At 33.2% G+C, this 24,475-nt stretch overlaps 1 protein-coding gene across 1 annotated transcript; it reads left to right on the forward strand.

The window, feature by feature from the left end:
* Window positions 1-6,067: 6,067 nt before the first annotated feature.
* Window positions 6,068-12,208, forward strand: LOC111514394 (uncharacterized). The gene is made up of 2 exons (XM_023170630.2): window positions 6,068-6,304; window positions 10,993-12,208. Exons 1-2 carry the CDS (start codon window positions 6,083-6,085, stop codon window positions 12,037-12,039), a joined length of 1,269 nt encoding a protein of 422 aa, XP_023026398.2. The 5' UTR covers window positions 6,068-6,082; the 3' UTR covers window positions 12,040-12,208.
* Window positions 12,209-24,475: the final 12,267 nt, after the last annotated feature.

The raw sequence follows: 24,475 nt of genomic DNA on the forward strand, positions 1-24,475 counted from the left end.
ACGCCAGAACCACAGTGAACCATGACTGCATGAAGATTATAATAGTGGTCTGCTGGATTGAAGTGTTCATCTATTTCGAACTTTCGTAAGAGTTTGGTGCATCCGTCAGAGGTTGAGTCATATTTGAAGATCATCAGTGTCATTATTAGATTGACTGGTGCCGCAGCTATACTTTTTCTTATGATAGTTTGTTAGTTTAGCGCCAGTTTGGCAATGCAGTTGATCATCACCCGTTAAAAGTTCCATTTTCAGATGATTTGACAATAGGCTTTGCACGGATTGGTTATCAGTTATATTAGGAAACGCTAGTTAAGTTCCAGGAAATCACATACGTTTTTGCTACCTCTTGAACATTTACTACAAAGTTAACAATTGAGGCTTTTTCAACAAAAGATCTACAAACACAAGACGAGATAGACTGTACGGTAGCATTCAATCCAGAGCGGTCCGGAGTATTGATTCTGCTATTTTGCTGCTCACGAAGAGTATTCAACGAAAACCCCAAGAATTTGGAGCAATCCTCTTGTTGTCCCAACTAGTATCCAGTGGACTTCAAAGACTCAAAGAACGATACATTCTTACGAAACTACAACTGTATGAACAATTGTTTGAGTTTGCTGTTCATCGTTCATCGTTAAACTAACGCTCAAGTGCATTCAGACAATACAAAAAAACCTGATCTCCATGTATCTTTTTTTAAAAAAAGTCGTTTTCAATTCTCCATCTATATTTGGCCAAAAAATTTTTAATAAATTACTGTTGACTATGAAATCTATTCCTGAACTGAAATTATTCAAATCAGCAATAAGAGAATTTGTATTGAATCAAGTTTATAATTCTGTGGATGAATATTTTTTGCGCTGATTTTAGAATTCACAAACATATACAGGGCTATTCAAAATCGTTTCTGTACATGGGGATCTCGGAAACGATAAGAGATAGAGTATCGGTTAAATTATGGCAAAGTTGTGTATTTTAGAGACCTATTCAATGATGTGAAAAAATCGAATATAGCTTTTTTGATTCTGGAGATATACAGGAAAAAACAAAAAATCCCAAATTATTTTTTTGCCTATATCTTTTTTATTCGCAGACATATTTAAAATCTGTCCACATTTTGCTATTGGCACTTGATGTGTGCTCTCAGAATATATTCATGAATCTTTTATACAGGGTGTCAATCAAATCCAATTTTATATTTCGGGATGTTTCGGTAATATCCGATTATAATTTTGTGAATTATTCCCTTTTAAATTACGGCCTTGGAAATTGGTTGACTGAGTTGCATAAAAACATAATAGCAACTTTCACGTCTCCCTATGTATCGTGGAGTCTTCGAGAGTTTTTTTTTTTCATTTTTAGGTATCTATTCATATTTTTCCATTGCTCTGAACTTCGAAAACTTTTTATGATCAATTGAAACATATCTACATCAAAAATGTATTATATGTATTTCAATAAGCAGAAAAAGGAAAGATGGCAATAACATCCGAAACGAAAACTATAATTGTAATGAAAATTGAAATTAAGTAATTTATATCGGTACTAAAAAAAATTATTGGCCCAATAAATGTTCGAATTGGAGTCCTTCCATTTCGAGTCATTTTTGAACACGGTTTTTCATATTATTTATTGCCCTTAATACTCTTATTTGCTGCATTGTTGCAAAATCATTCAAAATCCTCAATTTCGGGTCTTCCACATTTTCTATCCCTCTGCCAGCGTAAATCCTATTTTTCAATGTCACCCATAGAAAATAGTCCAACATAGTAAGATCTGGTGATCTTGTAGACCATCTTATTGCCCCATTAATTGTCTCGAAATGGAAAGACTCCAATTCGAACATTTATTGCCCAATACATTTTTTTGTGTATATAAATTACTTACTTCATTCCAATTTTCATCATAATAATAGTGTTCGTTTCGGATGTTATTATTGCTACCATTTTTTTTTCTGCTCATCAAAAGCAATAAAAAAAATATGAATAGGTACCTGAAAATGAAAAAAAAAACTCTCGAAAAACTCTATGGTACATAGGGAGACGTGAAAGTTGCTATTGTGTTTACATTCAACTCAGTCAACCAATTTCCAGGGCCGTAATTCAAAAGGGAATAATTCACAAAATTATAATCGAATATTACCGAAAAATCCCGAAATATAAAATTTAAATTAATTTCTCAGTATGAAGTGAACGTCTATGATTCAAAAACTACAACAAACAATACAGGTCCGTATTTAAAAATTCAAAGATGGGGTGGCCCAAGTCAGATGACACCCTGTATGGAAAATTCATGGATATATTCTGAGAGCCCACATCAAGTGCCAAAGGCAAAATGTGGACAGATTTCCAATATGTCTGCGAATGAAGAAAATTTAGCCCTAAAATAATATGGGATTTTTCGGTTTTCCTGTATATCTCCAGAACCAAAAGAGCTATATTCGATTTTTTTACATCATTGAATAGGTCTCTAAAATACGCAACTTTGCCATGATTTAACCGACACTCTATCTCTTGTCGTTTACGAGATCTCCATGTACAGATACGAATTTGAATAGCCCTGTATATGTTCCTCTTTTCTGATATGAATGTTGTAGATTTAAACTTAGGCTAGGTATCATTTTCACTTTTAGGACATTGACTAATCAATTTATACAATACAATAATACAACTCATTTTGTCGTAAAGGAAATGAATGCTTACATGAAATGCCACATGCAGCAACAAAAAAAAAGATCGAAATACAGGATGAAAAATGGAAATGCATTACACGGGTGATTTTTTTTTGCTATTTGGTTCTTCAGTGAGTATTTTTACAGTGATAAAAAAAATTTGTGACATGTGCCAAAGCCAAACATTCTCAGTAGAGGTTGCCATCTCATTTACAAACGAACAACGCTTGCAAATCGTTGACTTTCATCATCAAAATTTGTGCTGTGTGGTCGTCATAATTGACACACTAAAAAGGCTAATGAAGCTGTTTCAACCAAAATTCGCTTCTATTTCACTCCATTGGACATTAATTCATCGCCGTTGTCAACTAATGGGTTTGTGTTATTTGACCACCTGGGAGATTCAACGTAAAGACCTTATGGTATGGAACCATAGAGCTGCTGCAAGAACTGAAGCCAGATGACGTACCACAATGTCGTTCATTTGGTGAGTAGGTCCTAAGATGAAGATTAATTTTTCTATCGAAAAATTCTCTTCAGTGACGAAGCTCATTTTTGGCCCAATGTGTGCGTCAACAAACAGAAATGCCGAGGCAATTCAAAAGCTGCAAATGCACTCTGAAAGATGTACTGTTTGGTGCGGTTTGTGGGCCGGCGGCATTATTGGGCCGTATATCTTCAAGAATGATGGAAATCACAATGGTAGGTACAGTAGCAAGGTACTGACTTTTTCCGAAAATAGAAAAATTGGACTTGGTTAATATGTCGATTCAACAAGACGCTGCCACATGCCACACGACACGCGATACCATGAACCTATTGAAAGGCGAGTTTGGTGGTCAATAAATCTCACGTTAGGAGCAGCTCATTGGCCACCAAAATTATGCAATTTGACCCCGCTAGACTAATTTTTGTGGGGATACGTAAAGTATCTCGTGTAGAGGGAGAGCCGTAACTCCAACCCTGGAGAATATCATTACAGCTGCCATTGCTGGATAAAGTAAGTGTATCAAAAGTATAGCTCACGGATGGACCACCTACGTCGTAGCAGGCATTCATTTATTGTCCCAAATGAATATTCCACGCACTTTCTATTTTTTTCTCTCAATTTTCGAAACCCTAATAGGTAAAAACTATCCGCTATGACAATAATAATAAGAACAATCAATGTTTATACTAGAGAAAAATAACAATAGAAATAGGTTAGATGAAGTTAAGTTCAAATTTGATTTGGACAAACATTGAAAAATAAAAGTTAAATGTTGAGTCTATAAAAAAAGTGAACTGTGAAAATGAAATGTATCAAAGGATTGAGGTTAGATTGGATTTAAGTCAACGACCGATTTTGAACAAATGAATGATTGAGAGTTGTCCAAACTCGCGATTCAATTTGAACGGAGAAAATGTCCCCAAAGACGAATATTGGAAAAATCTTACCGGTTTCAAGGTTACATGTTGAGTCAATGTAAAATATAACTGTGGAAATGAGATGGGTGATTAGGGTTGCGGCTAGATTCGGTTAGGTTAGGTTTGTTGTAGTTGTTGTATTCAGATCAGCTGTTGTTGAGATGATTAGGCTAGGTTAATTTAGATTCGAGTGGAATTCGGTTTTTAGTCCTCACGATTCAGTTTGAACAAAATGTTCCACACTGCCAATTCTGGTTATAGTACTCTGTTAAAAAAAAATATAGTGAATTTTAATTTTTATCAAAATGTATCCATAATAAACATTGAAAAAATCGTTAATCGACTGTACTCAGCCCACATATTTATATTTTCGAATTCATCATGAATTGTCTCTAGATAAAAATTCCAACTGTGATGATGAGATGTATGATTTGGTCTGAGGTTAAATAAGGCTAGGTCAGGTTGAAAATGCATTCAGATCAATGACCGATTTCGAGCATTTGTTGTAAGGGTGATTAGGGATTAGTTAGGTTTTGTTCCTTGGGCGGTTTTCGTTCTCACGTTTCCATTTCAACTCCCGAAAAACTTTATTAGTACGGTTTCATCACAGGCAAAAAATCTGTTCAAATCTTGAAATCAAATCGATGAGAATGAAAACACACTTTCTTTATCCGATGAATGTAAATTTTCACGCTAGGTAATTGTCTGAACTGGAAGAGTCATTGTGATACACTGATATTGAAACTAAGTTATGTTTCATATCTGATACGAAATCTAGCCGATATTATTCACTGAACAGTCAGTAAATTATTACTATGCACATATAGAATCTGGAATCAGATATGGCATTTGCCTTTGGGGAAGCTCTTCCTTGGCTCCTAATGTATTTATGTTCAAAAAAGGGCATACGAATTCTAGCAGGCGTTAATCAGAGAACCTTCTGCATTTCAAAATTCCAACTTTCCCAGATATTTTCATTTTTGAAATGTGTGTATTCATACATACCAATAGGTCGAAATATGATCGCATCAGCCGCGGTGGTAGTGCGCCCGACTCACGACCGGAAGGTCGTGGGTTCGATTCTCGCCTTGACCAGATATTTTTCTAGAGAGAATTTATCTGGTTGGAGCTGGGATGATTCTGCAACCGTATTGAAAGGTAACACCTCGTTAGCACGCACATGTTTCTCAACTTCTGGGAGTTGTCGTTCGTATGGGGACGACAGCTGATTAACGAAAAGACATATTTGTTTTGAACAGACAGATTTCATCTCACCATAATATAAATACAAAAAAGTGCAATGATTTTCACATAAATTCCGTAAAATATAATATAACCGCTAACTCACCTTCTTACTTGGGGCTAAAACTTTATAACAAACTGCCCGAATCATTGAAAACTACTGATAGAATTCAGGTTTTCAAAACCTCCCCTAAAAGGTTTTCATTAGATCATAATTTTCATACCATAGATAAATTTATCAACCTTCTGTAATTTTATTTCTCTATCACATTATTTTGATGAAGCTGGTTTTGAATGAATTTGATATGTTCTGTCCATCATTGTATATCTATGACAAGCTTTCATATTTTGTATGTTTGGTATAATTTTATGTATGTACAAAATGTTATTTAACCTACCCTATAACTTTGTAAGTTCTACAGGATTAATAAAGTGATTTGATTTGATACCCAACATTGAGAATTTCTTGTGGATAATTTTTTATTTTTCGTTATTGGTAATTATGGCCATAGTTTTCGTCACCAGGAAATTGAAAGATACAAGTAATTTTATATCGCTCGTAAGGTCTGATGTGAATTTTTACCTCACGGAAAATAATAAGAAATAGTTATCGTCAGGAAGGAAAAAATGATTTTTATGGCAAGTTGTTTTGCGGTATCTAAGACGAAAACGGTAGAAACGATGTTTGAAATAAAGACGCCGCAGCGGTAAAAAAAGCTATCAGGAAGCATTCACCGCCATAACCGACGATCCCACTTTAGCATGAGCCGCGGACGCGCGAAGAAAGCGAAATTTTCAAGAACCCTCCATGGTACATCTCACCGTCACACGTTCTCCAATAACGATTCGGGGGGAAATCAATGTGGATATGAAATATCGCCCGGTATAAAACCAGACTCCTCTGATAGGGAGTTTAGTAAATTAACAGCCTTAACCCCTCACAGTGGGGCTCAGAAATTCACGATGAGGTGTTACTCGCTCCTGGTTAGTGTTTTTTTCATTTGGATTTACAGTGTGTAGTGTTTACGTGGTGCTTCGTTTTCATTTGCGGGGACCAATTCTTCGTCTAGTTTTGGTTGTTGTTTTGGCCGTTTGTTGTTTAAAAAATACATTGTTTTGATAATTTGAATGATGAAAAGTGGTACAGCCAAAATTATTTTCGTAACCAGTTTTGAAACCACTAATCTGAATAAAAATAGGCATTATTTTTTCATTTAATCTCTTCCTGAGAGATTTTTAATCAGAGGAAAAACCTGAAATTGGTGCTGATATTGACTTGCCATTTGTTTTTGAATATTTCTTTGTTGTTGTGACGAAACGTTGAAACTCTAATTCATAGGTTGCAAGTCATCAATTAACGTGATTTTTTAAATTTTACTGCATGATCTTTTTGACGTATGTGTTTTTCAACAAAAACCATTTATTTTCCATGAAAAAAGAAATTAGTTTCCGTAATCGAACTGAATTTTGGAAAATTTCAACTGTGATTCATGTGTGGTTATTCACTGAAATTTTATCTCACAACAAATGTTCAAAACAAAAACTACTCAAACAATGATTTTAAAAGAAAAGAAGTTTCAGAAACTTTCATCATCAATAAGTTTTGAATAATATTCGATCAGGAATATTCATTAACAACATCAATGTCATTCTTGATTAAACGTATGAAGAACCATAGGTTGAATATCTAATACTCATTTTGTTGGACATACAACGTTTAGAATTTTTAAGGAAATGACTAAATCAATCAATACTTGTTTCTGAACAATTATATTTACATATTATTTCACCTATCCCATCGTACCGATTGAGAATGATTTAGAAATAATTTTCATAATATGCGACTGAGAAATAACCGCAATGTTTTTGATAATTCCATAATTACCTGATAATTGACTAACTCTGGGAGAATATGAAAAAATATCATCAATACTCACAAAATTGAATTGGAATTTTCAGCTTTTGAATAAATACAACGAATTGATGAGTATGTTGAAACAAAAAAAACATTCGGTTGAAAAAAAGTTTTAGGTACTTTTTCTGTTCGTTTAGTCTCGATATCTTTCTCAACTCAGAAATTTTGTTCATCTGAGTTTAGATAAATGGCTATGGAAAAATATTTGTAGTGTATGCATCAGGAGAGCGAAGAGGCCATCATATGGACCGGTTACATCGAATGAGTGACAATTGTTACTGAAGCTATTTTACGTTTCCCATATCCAAATTCATAATTTTCACTCGAGCAGTTGGCCTCATACTTTCTTTATACGAGACCCTCCAAAAGTACTGACTCTTTGGGATATTCTGGTTGTGAGTCGCTAATTGAAATTTTCTACCACCTCTGTTCTCTAGTGATGTCTTAGCTGATTTAGTTTTCTGTTGTCGAAATCCTTCCTTCATATGGTTTTTGAACAGTAATCAAGATTTGGGGAGCCCAAGTCCATGGAGACAGTAGGAGCTTGGCTGTCATTATCTCTTTCAATGAAGAAGGATATTGATATTCAATTTACACATGCTCCGTCCATAAATGAATATAAAGATTTCAAATACTCATTTGAAAATCGAGAAAAATGCCACAGACTAGTTGAAGTATATTTGTATATTCTTTCATAACATATCTTTCACAAAACTAGCTTTATCACACTATCGGAAAAGTGTATCCATTATTTCACATAACTGATTGTTCTGATTTTTTATTCTTCTCAAAACATTTGTGGATTTGAATCATGGTGGTATTTTGCAGGAGTTCTTAATATTTCTCCAATTGACGTGAAACTTTGGCTAGCAATCATAGATATCACGTTTGGGAATTCCATATGCACATCCTCCTCTTCTGAAAAAATAATTTGTTGATGATCTCTTCCTCTTCTCCATTACCAATCTTCATCATATAAGTAACAAGTATTCAGTCACGCTTTTCGTTTGAAATTGTGAAATAATGACATTTTTGATATTGTCATATTCAGTCACCAGTTGAAGCCAGATCCCAAAAACACAGCACTGAGATGACCTGTCACAGTTCTTATCGGTAGAGGCTGAACCAAGAGTGCCTTATTGAAGTCAAACGTCATATAGGATCAGCAATGAATTGAAACTTTGTTTATCCAAAACTCTGCGTTCATCTTGTTCAAGCGAAGTTTCGATTTCACGGGATTGCCGTCTTCGGAAAGAGATATTTTCACGTCCACCTATTCATTGAATCCAGTTAAACTGAAAGAATATGGCAATATTATCAAATATTGTCTGAAAAGAAACTGTTTTGACTAGGAACTTCTCCATTTCCAAACGGAAAACATGAAAAACTTCCAGGAAAATGGAAGAAATGAAACTATCGAATGTGTTTATGTTTGTTATGCCTTTCTGAAACAACTACTTCCAGATGAACATTGAGTTACACAAATCTCACTTTTGCCTCTTCATTTCTCCGAACATTCGTCGAGGAAATTGAACGAATATAATATATAGGAACGCCACACAACGTGATATATGGAACAAATTCAATGTAAAAGTTTACTTCTGTTTTTATCGAAGTTTTGGGTTGACAATACATATGTTCAACTCCTCATTAGCACTTTTTTCAATTGTTCATTTAGAATGATAGTGTTACATAAAAATTATTTCAGTTCCATTACAAATGTTCAGATTACAAACTGATTGGGAAGAAAGCAATTCTGGTGCAATTCAATGTTCATGTGGAAGTAGTTGTTTCGAAAGGGTTTTTTTCTTGTTTTCATCTGAGACCCACTCATTTTTTTGCAAAAAAAATTATTTTTCAGTTGATTTTGTTCATCTTTTTTTGAAAGTTTAACACAACAACATTTTTCTCCAATAACGATTCTGTCCAGAAAATTTCTTCTTCTCAATTCATTCCGGGTTAGTTGGAAATCTCTTCTCCTTGATAATACTATTTTAATGTCTTCTGATCTGTTGTGTCTGCGGAGTTATTAGTCTTTTCATTCGATTCCATAGGCCTCAATTTTTATTAATAAATAGATTGCAACGGTAGAAACAATTCATAAAAAATAATTTTCATTTATGTTCAAAATAGACACAATAAAACTACTCTTGGATTTTTTCAGTATAACAAAGAAAATACCCAGAGTTTGAAATACTCAATAAATGAAACCATTCGAAAAAAAATGTGGAAAAAAATCGTTGAAAAAAGTAGTTCTCGTTTCATTATGTTGTGCTCTTCAGATTTCAGAAATGATAATAATAATAATATTATATAACAATAAAAATGTTCATATGTATAAGTAAATAAATATTACAAACAATATAACACATACAAGAGAACAAATAAACAAAAACAAATCACAGAAGTATTGTCAGTTGAATGTGCAAAATAATAGTAAAAGCAGAAAAATACGAAAATTTCATACTTTCAGCTAAACCGAAAGTATGTTTCAATTTCTTATTGCAAAAGGAACACTCTCTGAATTTCACTGTTTTATACTGTGAATCAATTTCTAGATTCATTTCAAATAATGATCTCATTTCTCATACTTCCTATGATTTGTGATTCAAAATTACATTTAATTTCAGTACCTTGAAATGTTTCTATGCTATTTCGAAATAACAAAACCACTTGCCCATTTTTCGTTTTCATCTTTTCATTACTTCATCGTGAATATCATTGAAAATAATGTTGACTTTCATTCACATTTTTTATGCTGCTTATTTTTCATTTATTTTGTATTCCACAATGCACGGCAGTACGCCAATCTGATTGAAAGTTGGCTGTGCAATATTGGTACTAAAACAAAACACAACAGCATCAATTGGTACTGAATGAATAACAAGATTTTTACACAGCCATGTTCAATACACATACTTATACTTTTCCTGCGGAATAGAAGGCAAAATAAAAAAATCATTTGAAGGAAAACTATGCGATTCAGGTATAAATAATATGAATGAAATAGAGTTTGAAGTTTTTTTAATATACATTTTCAAAAACTTTCGTGGATATCATCTTACATGAAAAATTTATGAATTCAGACTATCACTCCTTCAACTCAGACCTTTTCCTGTCAATGTTTTTTTTAATATTACTGGAGTTTTTCCCAACAGCAAACGATTATTACAAACACCTCGACACGTGTTCAGATCACCAAGTGATAATCTTCAAGAGGAAGAATAAACAGTTTAATCTTCCTTTTGATCTCAATCAGTTTTCTCTACCACTTGGTGATCAAAACACGTGTAGAGGTGTTGGGTGTTGGGAAAAAACTCCAGTAATATTCATTACTACACTAAAGTTTCCAAACAGTGCATCACAAATGTTTTTTTCAATCATATATCTTTCAAACTCTATTTTAGCTGTAAGACAGTGCTCCAGACTATTTTTGCTAAAATGCTCCTGACATAATTGACATACGCCAAATTGTGGTAATTTCTCTTTCGTAATATTTTCAACGGAGATTTTGCAGAATCACCCTGTCTACATATTGGCAAAAAATATCTTTCTAAAAACTGTAGTATAGTGTAGTGAAACTATCTATCAAAATCATCTCAATTTTTTTTTGTAACCTAATTGCAGAATATCTGTTGAGATTCAAAATCATTTTATATGTAAATTAATATCTGCGCAAAATGTTCAACAACTTTATCATGATGTATTCAATTCTCTCATATACCAATCATGTCACTGACAACATTTCTCTTTCCAGATCGTTGTAGGGTGCTTTTTTGCCGTACCATCTGAAAGTGGTCCTGTTAGTCTCTCACGTACGAAGAGGTCCTACCATGAACCCGAAGGTTACTGGAGTAAGAAGCTCACCTGGAAAACAGAATGGGTCAAAGTGTGGAAACATGAAAAGAAGCTGATTTGGAAACCTGACTGGAAAAAAATTCAAGTTCCTATCTGGAAGGAAATCCAAGTACCCATCTGGAAGGAAATTCAAGTTCCTGACTGGAAAGTTATCTCGAAACCAATCTGGAAGGAGACCAAAGTGCCAGCATGGAAAGAAATCCAAGTTCCAGACTGGAAGGAAGTCCAAGTTCCAGCTTGGAAGGAGATACAAGTTCCAGACTGGAAGGAGATTCAAGTCCCAGATTGGAAGGAGATCCAGGTTCCAGCATGGAAGCAGATTTGGAAGCCAGTATGGGTGGAAGTGAAAGTACCAGCCTGGAAAGAAATCCAAATACCTGAGTGGAAGCTGCAACACGTACCTGAATGGGTCAAGGAAGGAATTCATGGAGAACACTATTTGGGCAAAGACCACCACGGCAACGAATACACAGCACACGATCTTTGGAAGAAGAAACTGATATGGAAACCCGTATGGAAGAAAATCTGGCGAACCGAGAAGAAACAGATTTGGGTGCCGCAGAAAAAGATGGAGTGGAAGTCTGAATGGAAACAAATCTGGAAGACCGAGAAGAAGCAAATCTGGAGGACCGAAAAGAAGCAAATCTGGAGGACTGAAAAGAAACAAATTTGGATCCCGAAAAAGGAACAGATCTGGAGGACGGAGAAGAAAGAAATCTGGATTCCCAAGAAAGAACTGATCTGGAAGCAAGAAAAAGTGCAAATATGGAGAACAGAGAAGGTACAGAAGTGGGTGACAGAGAAAAAGCAAATTTGGAAAGATGAATGGAAACAAATCTGGGTGCCCGTGTGGAAAACCAGAGAAGTGCCAGCGTGGAAGAAGATTTCCAAACCCGTTTGGGAGAAAGTGTGGGTGAAGGTCCACCATCACCACGGTTGGGACTGAACTATGGAAAAATATGTTTCTGTAAATAGCCTCTCTCTATTCTCTCCAGTACAAACTCTGTATATATGACCGGTTCGCCAGTGTGTTATCTCGTTAGGTTAAGAATTTGTAATTATTGTTTGTTATATTTGTTTTAGTTGTAAAGCGAATAAAATTAATTCTAATATAATTGAAGAGTATTTTCAGTTGGTTTTCAGAGTTATTACAAAACTAGGTAAAGCCGATTTTGCTTTCACTTGCATTATGTAAGAATGAAGATGCGGCTACCATCATAATGCGGGTAAGTGCTTGTCAAGAGTGATTATACGGCAACTGGAGGTACACGCACTTTCACTTGATACCATACTTGCTTAGATGTAGGTGGTACTAAGCACGTTACCCGCAAGATCAAGGATGGCTTTATTATTGTATCACTGCTTGACTTTCTAACTATACTGTAATTACGAATGAGGTGGGTGCTTTTAAAACAATTGAATAAGGTTTGAATGAATTCACTGAATTAGTTTTTATGGGAGTACTAAAGGAATTTTATGAAGTCACAATAAACTCATGAATGTTTTTTATATTCTCATGCGGTGTGGTCAAGGATACACTGAATGTCTCTGATACTATTTATAGTGTGAATTTGGGGTCACTTGAGAATTTGAAACGATTTTTTTATCGTGATGATGAATATGGTGGATCAAAACTAAATCAACTGCTGCCGTATTTCAATTTCTCTTTCTGATTGATGATGAACTCATTTCTGATAGACAGTTATTAATATTTACTGAAAGACATTAGAATCAGTAAGGCAACAAAAAAATTAAAATTGGCAAAGGACTCGTTTTGTCGCTCATTAAAATTTGTTATTTTCTAATGAATGATGCTATAAACGACATTTGAAATTGAAAAAAATCACGATTTCAGCTGAACTACGTGATCAAAAGTGAAGTCTAATCACTTTAAAGAAATATAAACTTTTAGTTTCCATTCGTAGTACTAAGTTTTGAATTTCACAAGAAACTATCAATTACAACCTGATATTTGATAATTGATCAATTCAGAATATCTAATTAGCCCACTGTGAAATTTTTCAGAAAACAAAAATCGAAAAACATCATGATCATTGAGAAACTATGGAAAATGCCACTATAGAATATAAAATAGAATGTAGAATATAGAATTTCTGAAATTCTAAGAGAACAAAATAAAAATGAAGTATTTTGATAAGGAAACAGTATTTGTGAGAAAATCTCAATTTCTCTAGATACAGATATAAAGAGACGGAATCATCGCCATTATCGTATTATTAATTATCATTAGTAATGGGTCAGTGTATTGATTTTTTTTTTGATTCAGTAAGTTTATCGTTCATAATAGAGGGTATTTGTATCGATTTTTTCCAGTTTCTATCTGGGTGATCTACATAGTGAGCTACATAATCAACGAATAATCTTGACCGTATTTCATCGAAAACTAGAGATCCATCCCTACGAAAATTGCAATGATACAACTTGAAGTATTACAGATTTGGTTAAAATTTTGGATAAGCTGCACCCTCTTATTCGAAGGAAAAGATTGTACTTTACGGCGTGTAGTGTATTTGGCGTGAATATTACGAATCCAAAAATCAGTGTTCTTTAGTATTTCTAGAGATACAGCCTTCAAAGTTCTGAAAAGTACAATTTTTCATTTTTTTTTTACACAATATAAACAATAGGACACATATTTTTTATCGACCTTTTTTGGGTAATTGTTACCTTCCACAATCTGAAAAAATATAAAAATTATAATTTTTTTATCAGATTGTATGTATCAGATGTATCAGATTATCAGATCTGAAAAATATAAAAATTATAATTTTTTTATCAGATTGTGGAAGGTAAAAATCACCCAAAAAAGGTCGATAAAAAAACTGATTTTTTCCTCCACAAAAAATGACTTTCGTTGAATAGAACACATGTGTTCATTCATCACATCACCTCCACATTTTATTTTACTTTCCATGCCATTTTTAATATTATTATTATTAATAATTACAGTTGTGGTGATAAATATCATCATTTTACATATTTGGGGTGCACGTCATAATTAGCATCCCTGATCACTATCAACATTTCAAATTCGAATAAGTTGTTTTTTCCTTCATTGTCGCGATCTTCATTTGCTTTTTGACGTTATATTGAGCGAAAAATAGTTTTAAGAAATGAATTATCATTGGCTTATTGCCATTGGAGAATTATTTTGACAGTTTGATTTCATAAACAATTTTTAAGATGATGCCTTATGGGTGATAAAGGATGTTGTCGGACCGAATAAATCAATTTGATACTCTGTTTGAAAAAAAGAATAGAAAAATTAGTACACCCTTCCCTCAAGCAAAAAAATCTCAAACTTCTCAGAGACATATTGATCGAAATTTCCTATCCCAGAAAACTTCTCAATAAAATAATTTTTTATTCTGTCCGTAATACAAATTCCGATGTATTCAATAGAAATTTATGTAATAATAATAATTCACCTATCAATTTTTCTTATAAATCTATACCTAATCTTGGAAGTTCATCTTCAAATATCATAAAACTTTTTCATAATGAACAAAATATCAAAATATGCCAAAAAAATATTAAAACTATGAAGAATTTGAATACCAAATCAAAAGATAAAACGGATACTACCAAAAAGTCAAATGTGATTTATAACATTCCTTGTAACAATTGTAATTTGAATTATATTGGAACAACATCTAGAATTCTCAAATATAGAATAACTTCACATAAAAATGATATAAAGCTCAATATTAAATCATGTGCATTAGAGCAACATTCTATAGAAACAGGACATAAACCACATTACTCTAATATCAAAGTTTTACATACAGAAAAAAATATTACCAAACGCCTTTTTCTTGGAATGGTTGAAATTAATAAGTCTTCTGATTTTATGAATAAGAAAAGTGACATTGATAATCTCAGCACTATATATTGTAACTTACTGGAACTACACCAAAAATTATAATGATAATAATGAAAATTGTATCAATCAACTCTTTCTTTGAAGTCAAAGATTATTAAATCATCATGCCCATTGAAAAATTATATTTATGTGTGAAGGTATGACATTTGTCAAATTCAAAAAAATCCATACATGTTAAATTTTCTTTGGTAAGTTTATATGTTCAATTCATTGTCTTTTCCTCATTTTTACTGTAAGAATGATTTGTAATGTTATTCATTGACAAAAAAAGTCACTACTCAATAAATTATAGGACCTGAAGAAGGTTCCCATTAGAAGCGAAAGCTTGGCAAAATAAAGCAGAGTTTTATTTTTGATTTTTTGACTGAAATCCCGTTAATCCATTTTACTGTGCAACATTTATCCAGTCGCTAAGATAGACAAAAACCTGTCGTGTCCAGAGACAAGTTGGCATGGCTATCTCTAGTGCCATCAGTGCCACCTTCAGATGTTTCTAGAGAGAAAGATAGAGATTAGATAGGTAACTATGGAACATAGCAGACAATAGTAGACACTGAAACTCACAGAATTATATATAGTAATGGCCTCCATCTCAATGCCTCTAGCAGTAAACGACGACTTGTTTCATATACTTCTAATCCAGAGTAGAGAGGACTGGATCTTCAGGGAGAACAAAATACTTGGAGCAGGTAGGCAGGCAGTGCAAATGCTTTCAGTGTCATACATAATTATGAAGCTATCTTTGCGATCTGATTCATATAAGGGGATATTAGTCAAAACCAACCTCAAATTTGAACCGATGTAAATGTTTTAGAATACTATAGAAACACTAAAGTTGGTGATCAACTGCCAAAATTCCATAACAGGAAAACCTTACCAATTGCAAGGGCTAGATTTACAGGTTCTGGTCCAGTAAAATTTGACCACCGCTCTTGGTGGAATCAAATGTGACAAGTCACTTGAACACTTACCGTGAAAGTATCTATAAAAAAGGTGCGAATCTCTAACCTTTTTCGATGTTCTAGGCTATCAAGGTTGCACGTGCTGTTTCCGTGAAAGTATATACAGGGTGTAACATAAGTACGTTGTAATATTCAAGTGACGTATTCCTGAAACAATTTTTGGAAAAAAAGTCTATACGCTTCGTTTCGGAGATACGGGTTGTTGAAATTGGATTTTTTTGTTCGCTTTTTAAAAATAACACTTGCAAAAAATAAGTTAACTGCACGAAATTCGATACCCGGGGTTTTTTTGATGTGAGAAATCATAATTTTGTATTAATTTTCATGTAACCTCTAGAGGGCACTGCGCACGCTGTCATTATTTATTTCATATTTTTTCCACAGTAAACTTTTGGTACTTTTCATGAAAAAACCTAATTCCCACACCTTTTCCAAACAAAAAAGGTACATCTCCTCAACAACGCTGGAGGTGATCGTTTTCGAGATATTTACAATTTTCTATATCGATGCATATTACTTTATAGCCAAATTTGATTTCAATAATTTTTGTCACTTTCCGCTTGCAAATTAAGTTAATTAAATCGAGTAGGCTATGAAAGTTTGTTTATGAAAATAGAAGTTTGCTGTCACATTTTTAACTATCAATTGACAAATTCACAGATCGGAGTTTATAAAGTGATTTTTTAGTATATACCATGCCCGACTTTACGAATGCTGAAATGAATAATTAAACCTGACAAATTTTTTCAATTTGGATTGAATGAGCAGTTTGATAATGCTCAGTTTAGAAGGAGTTTGTACGGGTATATACTGCGTATTTGTTAGTTTGATGAAAATAACTAAAATTGGAAAAAACTTATGATAAAAACCTACCATATTTTGAAAAATTTCAACAATCTGTATTTCGAAAACGAATCATTCTTCGTTAAACATTTTATGGAAAAAAGTTGTTTATTTTGACGAGATCCACCACATACTCAGTTTTTGTAATGTTCTCAGCAACTTCACTTAGGAGCTCTAGGAGCTAAGTAATATGCATCGATATAGAAAATTGTAAATATCTCCAAAACGATCACCTCCAGTGTTGTTGAGGAGATGTACCTATTTTACTTGGAAAAGGTGTGGGCATTAGGTTTTTTCAAGAAAAGTTCACTGACAAAAAAGTTACGGCAATTTGAAATAAATAATGAAAGCGTACGCAGTGCCCTCTAGATGTTACATGGAAATTATTACAAAATTATGATTTCCCACGTCAAAAAAACTCCGGGTACTGAATTTCGTGCAAATGACAAATTTTTTGCAAGAGTTATTTTCAAAAAGCGAACAAAATATTCAATTTCAACACCTCGTATCTCCGAAACGAAGCATTTTCGAACACAAGTTTATATACACTTTTTTTCTTAAAATTGTCTCAGGAATACGTCACTTGAATATTTTAACGTACTTATGATACACCCTGTATAGAGGAGAGACAAATCTCCAACGTTTTTTCGATGTTCCAGACTATCAGGATGATGTTCGTGTCTCCAATCAGGCGAATGGCTATTTTTTTAATGGAATCCAGCAACTTCAGAATATGCTTAGGGACGGAGGACCATACATAAGAACAATACTCCAAAGAAGGTCTGATCTGAGATTTATAAAGTACTTATCAAAAGTTGCTTAGGTTTTTACAGTTTTCTGGTTCGGAACAGTGTTTTAAGCTTTCGAGAAGCAACCTTTGCAATTCCAGCGCCATGAGTGTGGCAAGACGTATTGTGTCCATTTTAACCCCTCAACAAACTTATCGAAACAGAAAGCGGAATTGCCTGTCCTGTCCTGAATGAATGAATGAATGAATGCTTTAATTATCATCGGATAATCAGATCACAATGTATAAAGAAAATATAAAAGATACAGATTACAGAAAATATAAAAAATTAGAGAATAGAACATGCTAAAAGTTTTACACAGATCTATATACATATACATTAACATATACATAAATATACACACACAGATATATACCTACATACACAAAATAATATGATAATGAACCCACATAAGGAACCACCTATTTTATACATATATACACATATACATACATATAAACATATACACACACATACATATACATACACATACAAATTTATAATGTTCAATTTATCACATATTCTTTCAATTTTGTTTTAAACAATTTAATGGACGAACATTCTTTGATTTCAAGAGAAAGTAGATTGAATTCACCAATACCTTTGAAAAAGACAGATTACATCGAACTAGCTTTAGAGGTTGGTTTTACATAGAAATTCATATTACTTGCAGTTCGTGTTGCTTGATCATGGATATTGTTCAAAGGAATCAATTGACACTGTAAATAATTGGGCAGTAAATTATTTATCATTTTGAAAATGAAAGTCATTGTTTGAATATAATGATTTTGTTTCACGCCAGTTGAGGATATCTAACATCGATTTTATATTCGTGTACCTGTTGCAACCAAGGATAATACGCATTGCTTTATTTTGTAGAATTTGCTGTCTGTCATGATTAGATATGTTCGTGTAAATTATAGAACTGCAATAGTTGAAATGATGCAATATCATAGTATTGTACACTGTTATTCGACTAGACTGAGATGAAGATGAAGTTATACGACTCATGAATCCAATTTTTTTACCTATTTTTTTCGAAATATTGTCAATATGTTTATCAAATTTTAGTTGAGTATCAATTACGAATCCCAAATATCTCATTTCCTGAACCTGTTCAATCCGCTGATCATTTATTTTGATATCCAATTCTATACTTAGAAATTTTTGATACAGAAAATTATTGCCAATAAACATATATTTACTTTCAGTTTCATTAACTTTCAGTTTATTGATTTTAAATTTATAAAAATGTTGATCTATTTCATCATTCAATGTGTTCATAAGATCAGCGAAATCACTACTATTGAAGTATATCAAGGTATCATCAGCGAAAAGATGAAATTTACATTTCGTCAGAACAGAACCCAATTCATTCACATGTGACAAGAATAAAAGCGGACCTGAAACACTTCCTTGTGGCACACCAGAGTTGTTGAGGTGGCACTCTGACTCTATGTTTGCAATGTCGGTTTCTTGATATCAATTGCCCAGGTAACTCGTTATCCACTGTATTACTGAACCCGTGTCAGAAATCACACGTTAAAAGGTAAGACCTCGTTAGTCCTTAGCTCCCACAAGTTTCTCAACTTCTGAGAGTTGTCGTTTGTATGGGAGCGATAGCTGATTAACGAAAAAACAAATTTCAAACAGATATTTTTTAAATCCATATTTCTTTAATTTCAATATTAATATTATATCCGTGTCAGAAACATTTATCTTTTTGGAGAAAACTGAAGCCGAGGTTTTTGTGGCATTGGAATTAAACCTAGTTAGTTTCAACCCAATTCAAAATTAACTCTAGATCCTCACTAAGGAATGCAAGCTTCTGCTTCCGGTGAAGATGTGCATACGCAGCATGCATTACGGCATACCGTTCATAGTGCCTATAGTTCGATGAAAAAACCATGAAAAAAACAATTGAACGCTTTGTATTTTGCACTATTGTATGCAAAAATTCATTAGCTCATTTTTCTTATCAACGAGAATGTCTCCGAATTTGTTTGGATTCGTTTTCCAACAAAGGAATGCTTGATGCTGGCACAACAATCATGCAATGATCATAAATCTGCAAAGTGAGAACTTTCTATGTAGATTCGATAATGTGGGTTGATAATAAAACGAGAATCCTTCATTGTTACACAGTTAACGGTTCAGTTCGCATGCATATCTCTTTTACCTAACAACAGCTTCACTCACTCATTATATTAATGATGATGTTTTGTGAGACCAGTTTTTTATTGCACATCATTCATATTTTGTTCAGCTGCCATATATGGCTACAGAAATTGAAGGTATTATCATAAAAATAACTTTCACGAGTGACAGCAGGACATGTGATCAGTAAATGGAGAAGAACAACTATAATTATCAGTATTTTTTAATACTGGTTTCTGAACCTGTGACTGAAAACGTTTCTTGCTGAAAAAAGGTTCATCATTCTGTTGTGTTAAACACTAAAGACTCTCAGTCTCAATTAAGTATTAGAAGCAATCTAAACGGTTGAAAGTATTTCACAATATGCGGCACACACAAAAAAAAATTCATTATTTAATTGTTTATTACTTTAATAATTTGTTATAAACAAATATTTATCGACGTTATATTTTTTTCTGAAGCAGAAGAAAATCGTAAAAACATCTATATATAAAAAAGTGCCATAAAAGTAATAAATAATTAATTAAATTATGAAATTTTAATGAATGAAAAAATTTCTAATAGCACTTATATATATATATATATATATATATATATATATATATATATATATATATATATATATAGCTGTTTTTATAACTTTTTTCTGCTTCAGAAAAAAATATAACGTTGGTCAATATTTGTTTATAACAAATTGTTAAACTAATGAACAATTAACTAATCGATAAAAAAAATTCTCCCCACCAAACTATTTAAAAGTGTGAATTATGATTTTCAAAAGCAAAATTATTTCTTAACTAATTATTTGTACAATCGAAATATAAAAAAACAATTTTAAAGAATTAAAAATTGAAATTAAAGAAAAAATTGAATCATGATCATCTCTGGACAACTAATTAGAAAAAAAAATTTCAAAAATAGTGAATTACTTTATTTGCTCAAAACAATTTAATAAACAAATCACGTAAAAAATTCATATCCTATGTTAATAACGGCCATTGTTTAATGAGAAAACAGACATAGCTAAATATCAATTGAAAAAAAATTATCAACAATTTTTAGATATTTCATTTTGCAATAGTTATAAAAAATCATAATTAACAAATTAATTAATATTTATGAACTTTCATCGCAGGATCGTATGAAGTACATCACTCCACGATGTTCAAAATTTATAGGCCAATTAGGTATACCTTTTATCCCATTATTTATGCCAACGGAGATTGGGAAAAAATTTGTTAGTTTACAATTGAATAACTTTTTGAAAAATGGTGATAAAACTTTTATTTCTACGGAAAGACTCGATTCATTCAACTGTTAAGAAGATACTATTTTTTTTTTCAAATTTTTAAAATGACATTTTATATTATAAAAAAATTATTTCTTTTGATAAACTCTCTTTAGCGGCAGTGCGCTTATGCTGTAACAGCCGCGCGGAACCCTATTTTCAACGTCAAATTAAAAGTATAAATAAGGGAGATAGAGTTTCGGTAGTCGGGACTTTTTTATCGTAAATTTTCTTCTCTTCAACGAGCTTTTTTCATAATTGACTATATATTGATATTTTTTGAGTTAATAACGAAAAACTAAATACCATTTTTTAAATCTTATTTTGTTAATAACAATTGCAATTTTTTACCTGTACCAAAATCATTCGAAAACATTTTTCTATAGGAGATTTCGAATCGAATGAGCTGTCGCTGATATTTTTAGGACCTTTATCTCTATTTTTCATGTTTTTGAACTTAGCGTTTGGTGTAAGAGATATTGTAATTTTCGGACTGTCAATCCGACACTCAAGTTATATTTATTTTCAAAGACATAATTTTGAAAATGAGGTGAAATAGATTAATATATGGAGGTCTATGTAGGTATATAACTGGATGGTCCGTACAAAAAAGATAATACTGCCAAATCCATTGTAGAACGTTTGTGTGAACCTATATGTGGATCAAAACGTAATGTGACGACTGACAACTGGTTTACGAGCTTGGCTCTTGCTGATAGTCTCAACATATACAAACTCACTTTATTAAGGACAATACGCAAAAATTTAAAAGAATTACCCTCTGAGTTTGTACAAGGAAAGTGACCAATTGAATCCAGTATGTTAGCATATAGGCCAAATTTTACGCTGGTATCTTATATACCAAAGCGGAATAAAAATGTTTTGCTAATCTCTTCTCCCCACAAAGATGATGATATAAACCCAGTTAGTAGTAAGACAGAAATTATTGAATGGTATAATTCTACAAAATGTGGAGTAGACGTGGTCGACCAATATTTTACAGTATGACGAACGTTGCTGGGCTAAACAGACTTGTAATTTATTTTGGAAATATTCCCACTGTCAAAAATTCATTTAAAGTAGAACTCATGTGAATGATATCTGATTTTGACGTTTGTTTGAAGGTGATTGACAATGTTTCATGATGAATTTCACTAGTTCGGACTTTCATTGTCTACTATATGAAATGATTTGAAATCCCTGAAACAACTAAAAAGGAGAATTAAAAATGAATAGCTGAAAATAACAATTATATTAGGCAAAATAAACCTGAAATGAAGTGATAGTGAAATAAAATATAAGTAAAATAGAACAATTGAACAAAAATAAATGAAAATGAAGAAATGAAAAAAGTAAATAGAAATAAAAAGTTGAGAAATTCCAAGTCACGTTAGTTGGCCATTTTTCGCTTGATTATGGGTTTCCATATGTTGCGTATTTCTTCGCTGGCTTGGCTGAATACGTTGTTGGACAACATGTATGCGGCTTCTTCGAATTTTCTCCTGAATCAATGTTCCTCTTTGTGTAAGACATCAGCTTGGGACCACTCGATGTTGTGTTGAGGGGTCCAAACATGGTCTGCTGTTCCTGATTTGCTGGTTTCCCTTAGCTGTGTGTATTTCTTGTGCTCGGCAATGCGAACATTCAATGACCTCTTAGTTTCACCAATATAGGATTTTCCGCACTAACACGGTATCCGGTAAATGCAATTCCTGGAATCGCAGTCCGCGTTTGGTGGCCTGGTTTTCGTGAGGCTGCTACGGATAGTGTTACCAGGTCTGAAGCAGGTTCTGATACTTGGAACCAATTCTTCTGATCCTCTTCGATAATCCTCTGATGTAGGGAAGTGCAAGCACTGGTAGTGACGGCTTCTCTTCTTTGCAAGGCTCCTGCTGTCTTTCAACCAAGGTCTTTTTCTACTCCAAAGCGATGGTAAATCCGGAAGTCCAAGTGGTCACCATTGTAGGTCCCCAGTGGGCAGTCTTCAACTATGTGGCTGATTGTTTGTACATTATCTGGGAGAAAGGTTTTTACCCCATTCAAAAAGTGAGTCAGCGCATCTCTCGCATTTGGTTCTAATTCTATTTAAGGTTGACCATGTTTTGCGGGGTAGGTCGATTCCAGGTGGTTTGCTGGATAATAATATGCAAGGCAAGGCTGGTGGAGCATTGCCCTCCCATTCTTTCCTCCAGCGGGCAGTTATGTCAAAACCGGCATCATGCAGAGACTTTCCAGTTCTGAGAGGAGGATGTCTGGAGCGGAGTCGTAAATAGCATTTTCGTTAGGGGAGGTTCCATCACATTCACTGTGATACAAACAGTCTCTCTTTAGAAGTTTGAGGCATATCATGCATAGCCGCATGCTTTATAGCAAGAAATGTTGCACGTGTAATGGATCTCTTTATCTCAAGGTTTTTCGGGGTTGTAGGAGCAAATGAAACAGCTGTGGATCCGGTCCACTTGGCCAATTTATTTGAGTGGTTAAAAGTGTTTATCAGAAATGATACCGACGAGAGTACGAGAGTTTCACAGAACTAAAACTATATAAATGTCAATATCTATAAATATATTCTGGAAATACAGTTACATTTCCCCTTACCAACTAATTCAAATCTACCTATATGAATGTAGGCACACCATAGGAAATAAAAGTTATATTCCAAGCTAAGTTACTTCACTAGTAGCCGTTAAGTGGAGTAATGTGGCTTGGAACCTCTTAATTTTTAATTTTTTTTGTTTATTTGTTCTATTTTTTACACGCTTTATATTAGCTCCACCTGTATGTATGTATTTATGTTTGTTTGTATGTATGTTTGTTTGTTTGTGACTTTCAGCTCGGGATCTGTATTGACAGAACTGTCGGCATTATTGCTTGATCTATTCGCGGGCAGATGGCGCTGTACGTAATCTCCTTGATAGTTTGTTCGAAAGAAAATCAAAATAAATAAATATAGTTCAAACAAACTGAAAAACACGCTTTCAAAGTACATCGAACTAAAAAGTTGAAAATAAATATAGTTTCAAAAACAAAAAACACGCTTTTGAAGAACATCGAACTAAAAAGTTAAAATATTTTTTTTAACCTTCATAAACCCTAGCGGAGTACAGCTGAACCCCAGACATGAATTTTTGGGTATATTTTCTAATATATTTTTTTTACCTGATATCCTTCGAGCTATGCTTCTTAAATATATATCTGAATTGGTATACAAAATTTTGAATGAATTGCTTTTTATTGTAACTAATTATAAAGAATTTTGTTGCTTGGGGTCCAGATGCACCCCGCTCGGTATGTAACGACATGTATAAATTTTGCCTACGTTAAAAACCAACCGGGGTACAAATTAATCCCAAATTGTTCAAACGACGGGGATTCCCCGTTTCTTGGCGTCAACACTCTCGGGGATTCCCAATTTATTTGTACACCTATTTTCTCAATAT

Source organism: Leptinotarsa decemlineata, unplaced genomic scaffold (assembly GCF_025532065.1).
Source record: "Leptinotarsa decemlineata unplaced genomic scaffold, Ldec_3_MD MMD2_P_RNA_scaffold_2, whole genome shotgun sequence".
Lineage (NCBI taxonomy): Eukaryota > Metazoa > Arthropoda > Insecta > Coleoptera > Chrysomelidae > Leptinotarsa > Leptinotarsa decemlineata.

Excerpts from the sequence above, each read along its gene's own strand:
- LOC111514394 (XM_023170630.2), top strand. The coding sequence starts at position 6,083 with ATGAGCCGCGGACGCGCGAAGAAAGCGAAATTTTCAAGAACCCTCCAT. Across the intron at positions 6,305-10,992 it reads TGAGGTGTTACTCGCTCCTG|ATCGTTGTAGGGTGCTTTTT; the intron begins GTTAGTGTTTTT and ends TTCTCTTTCCAG.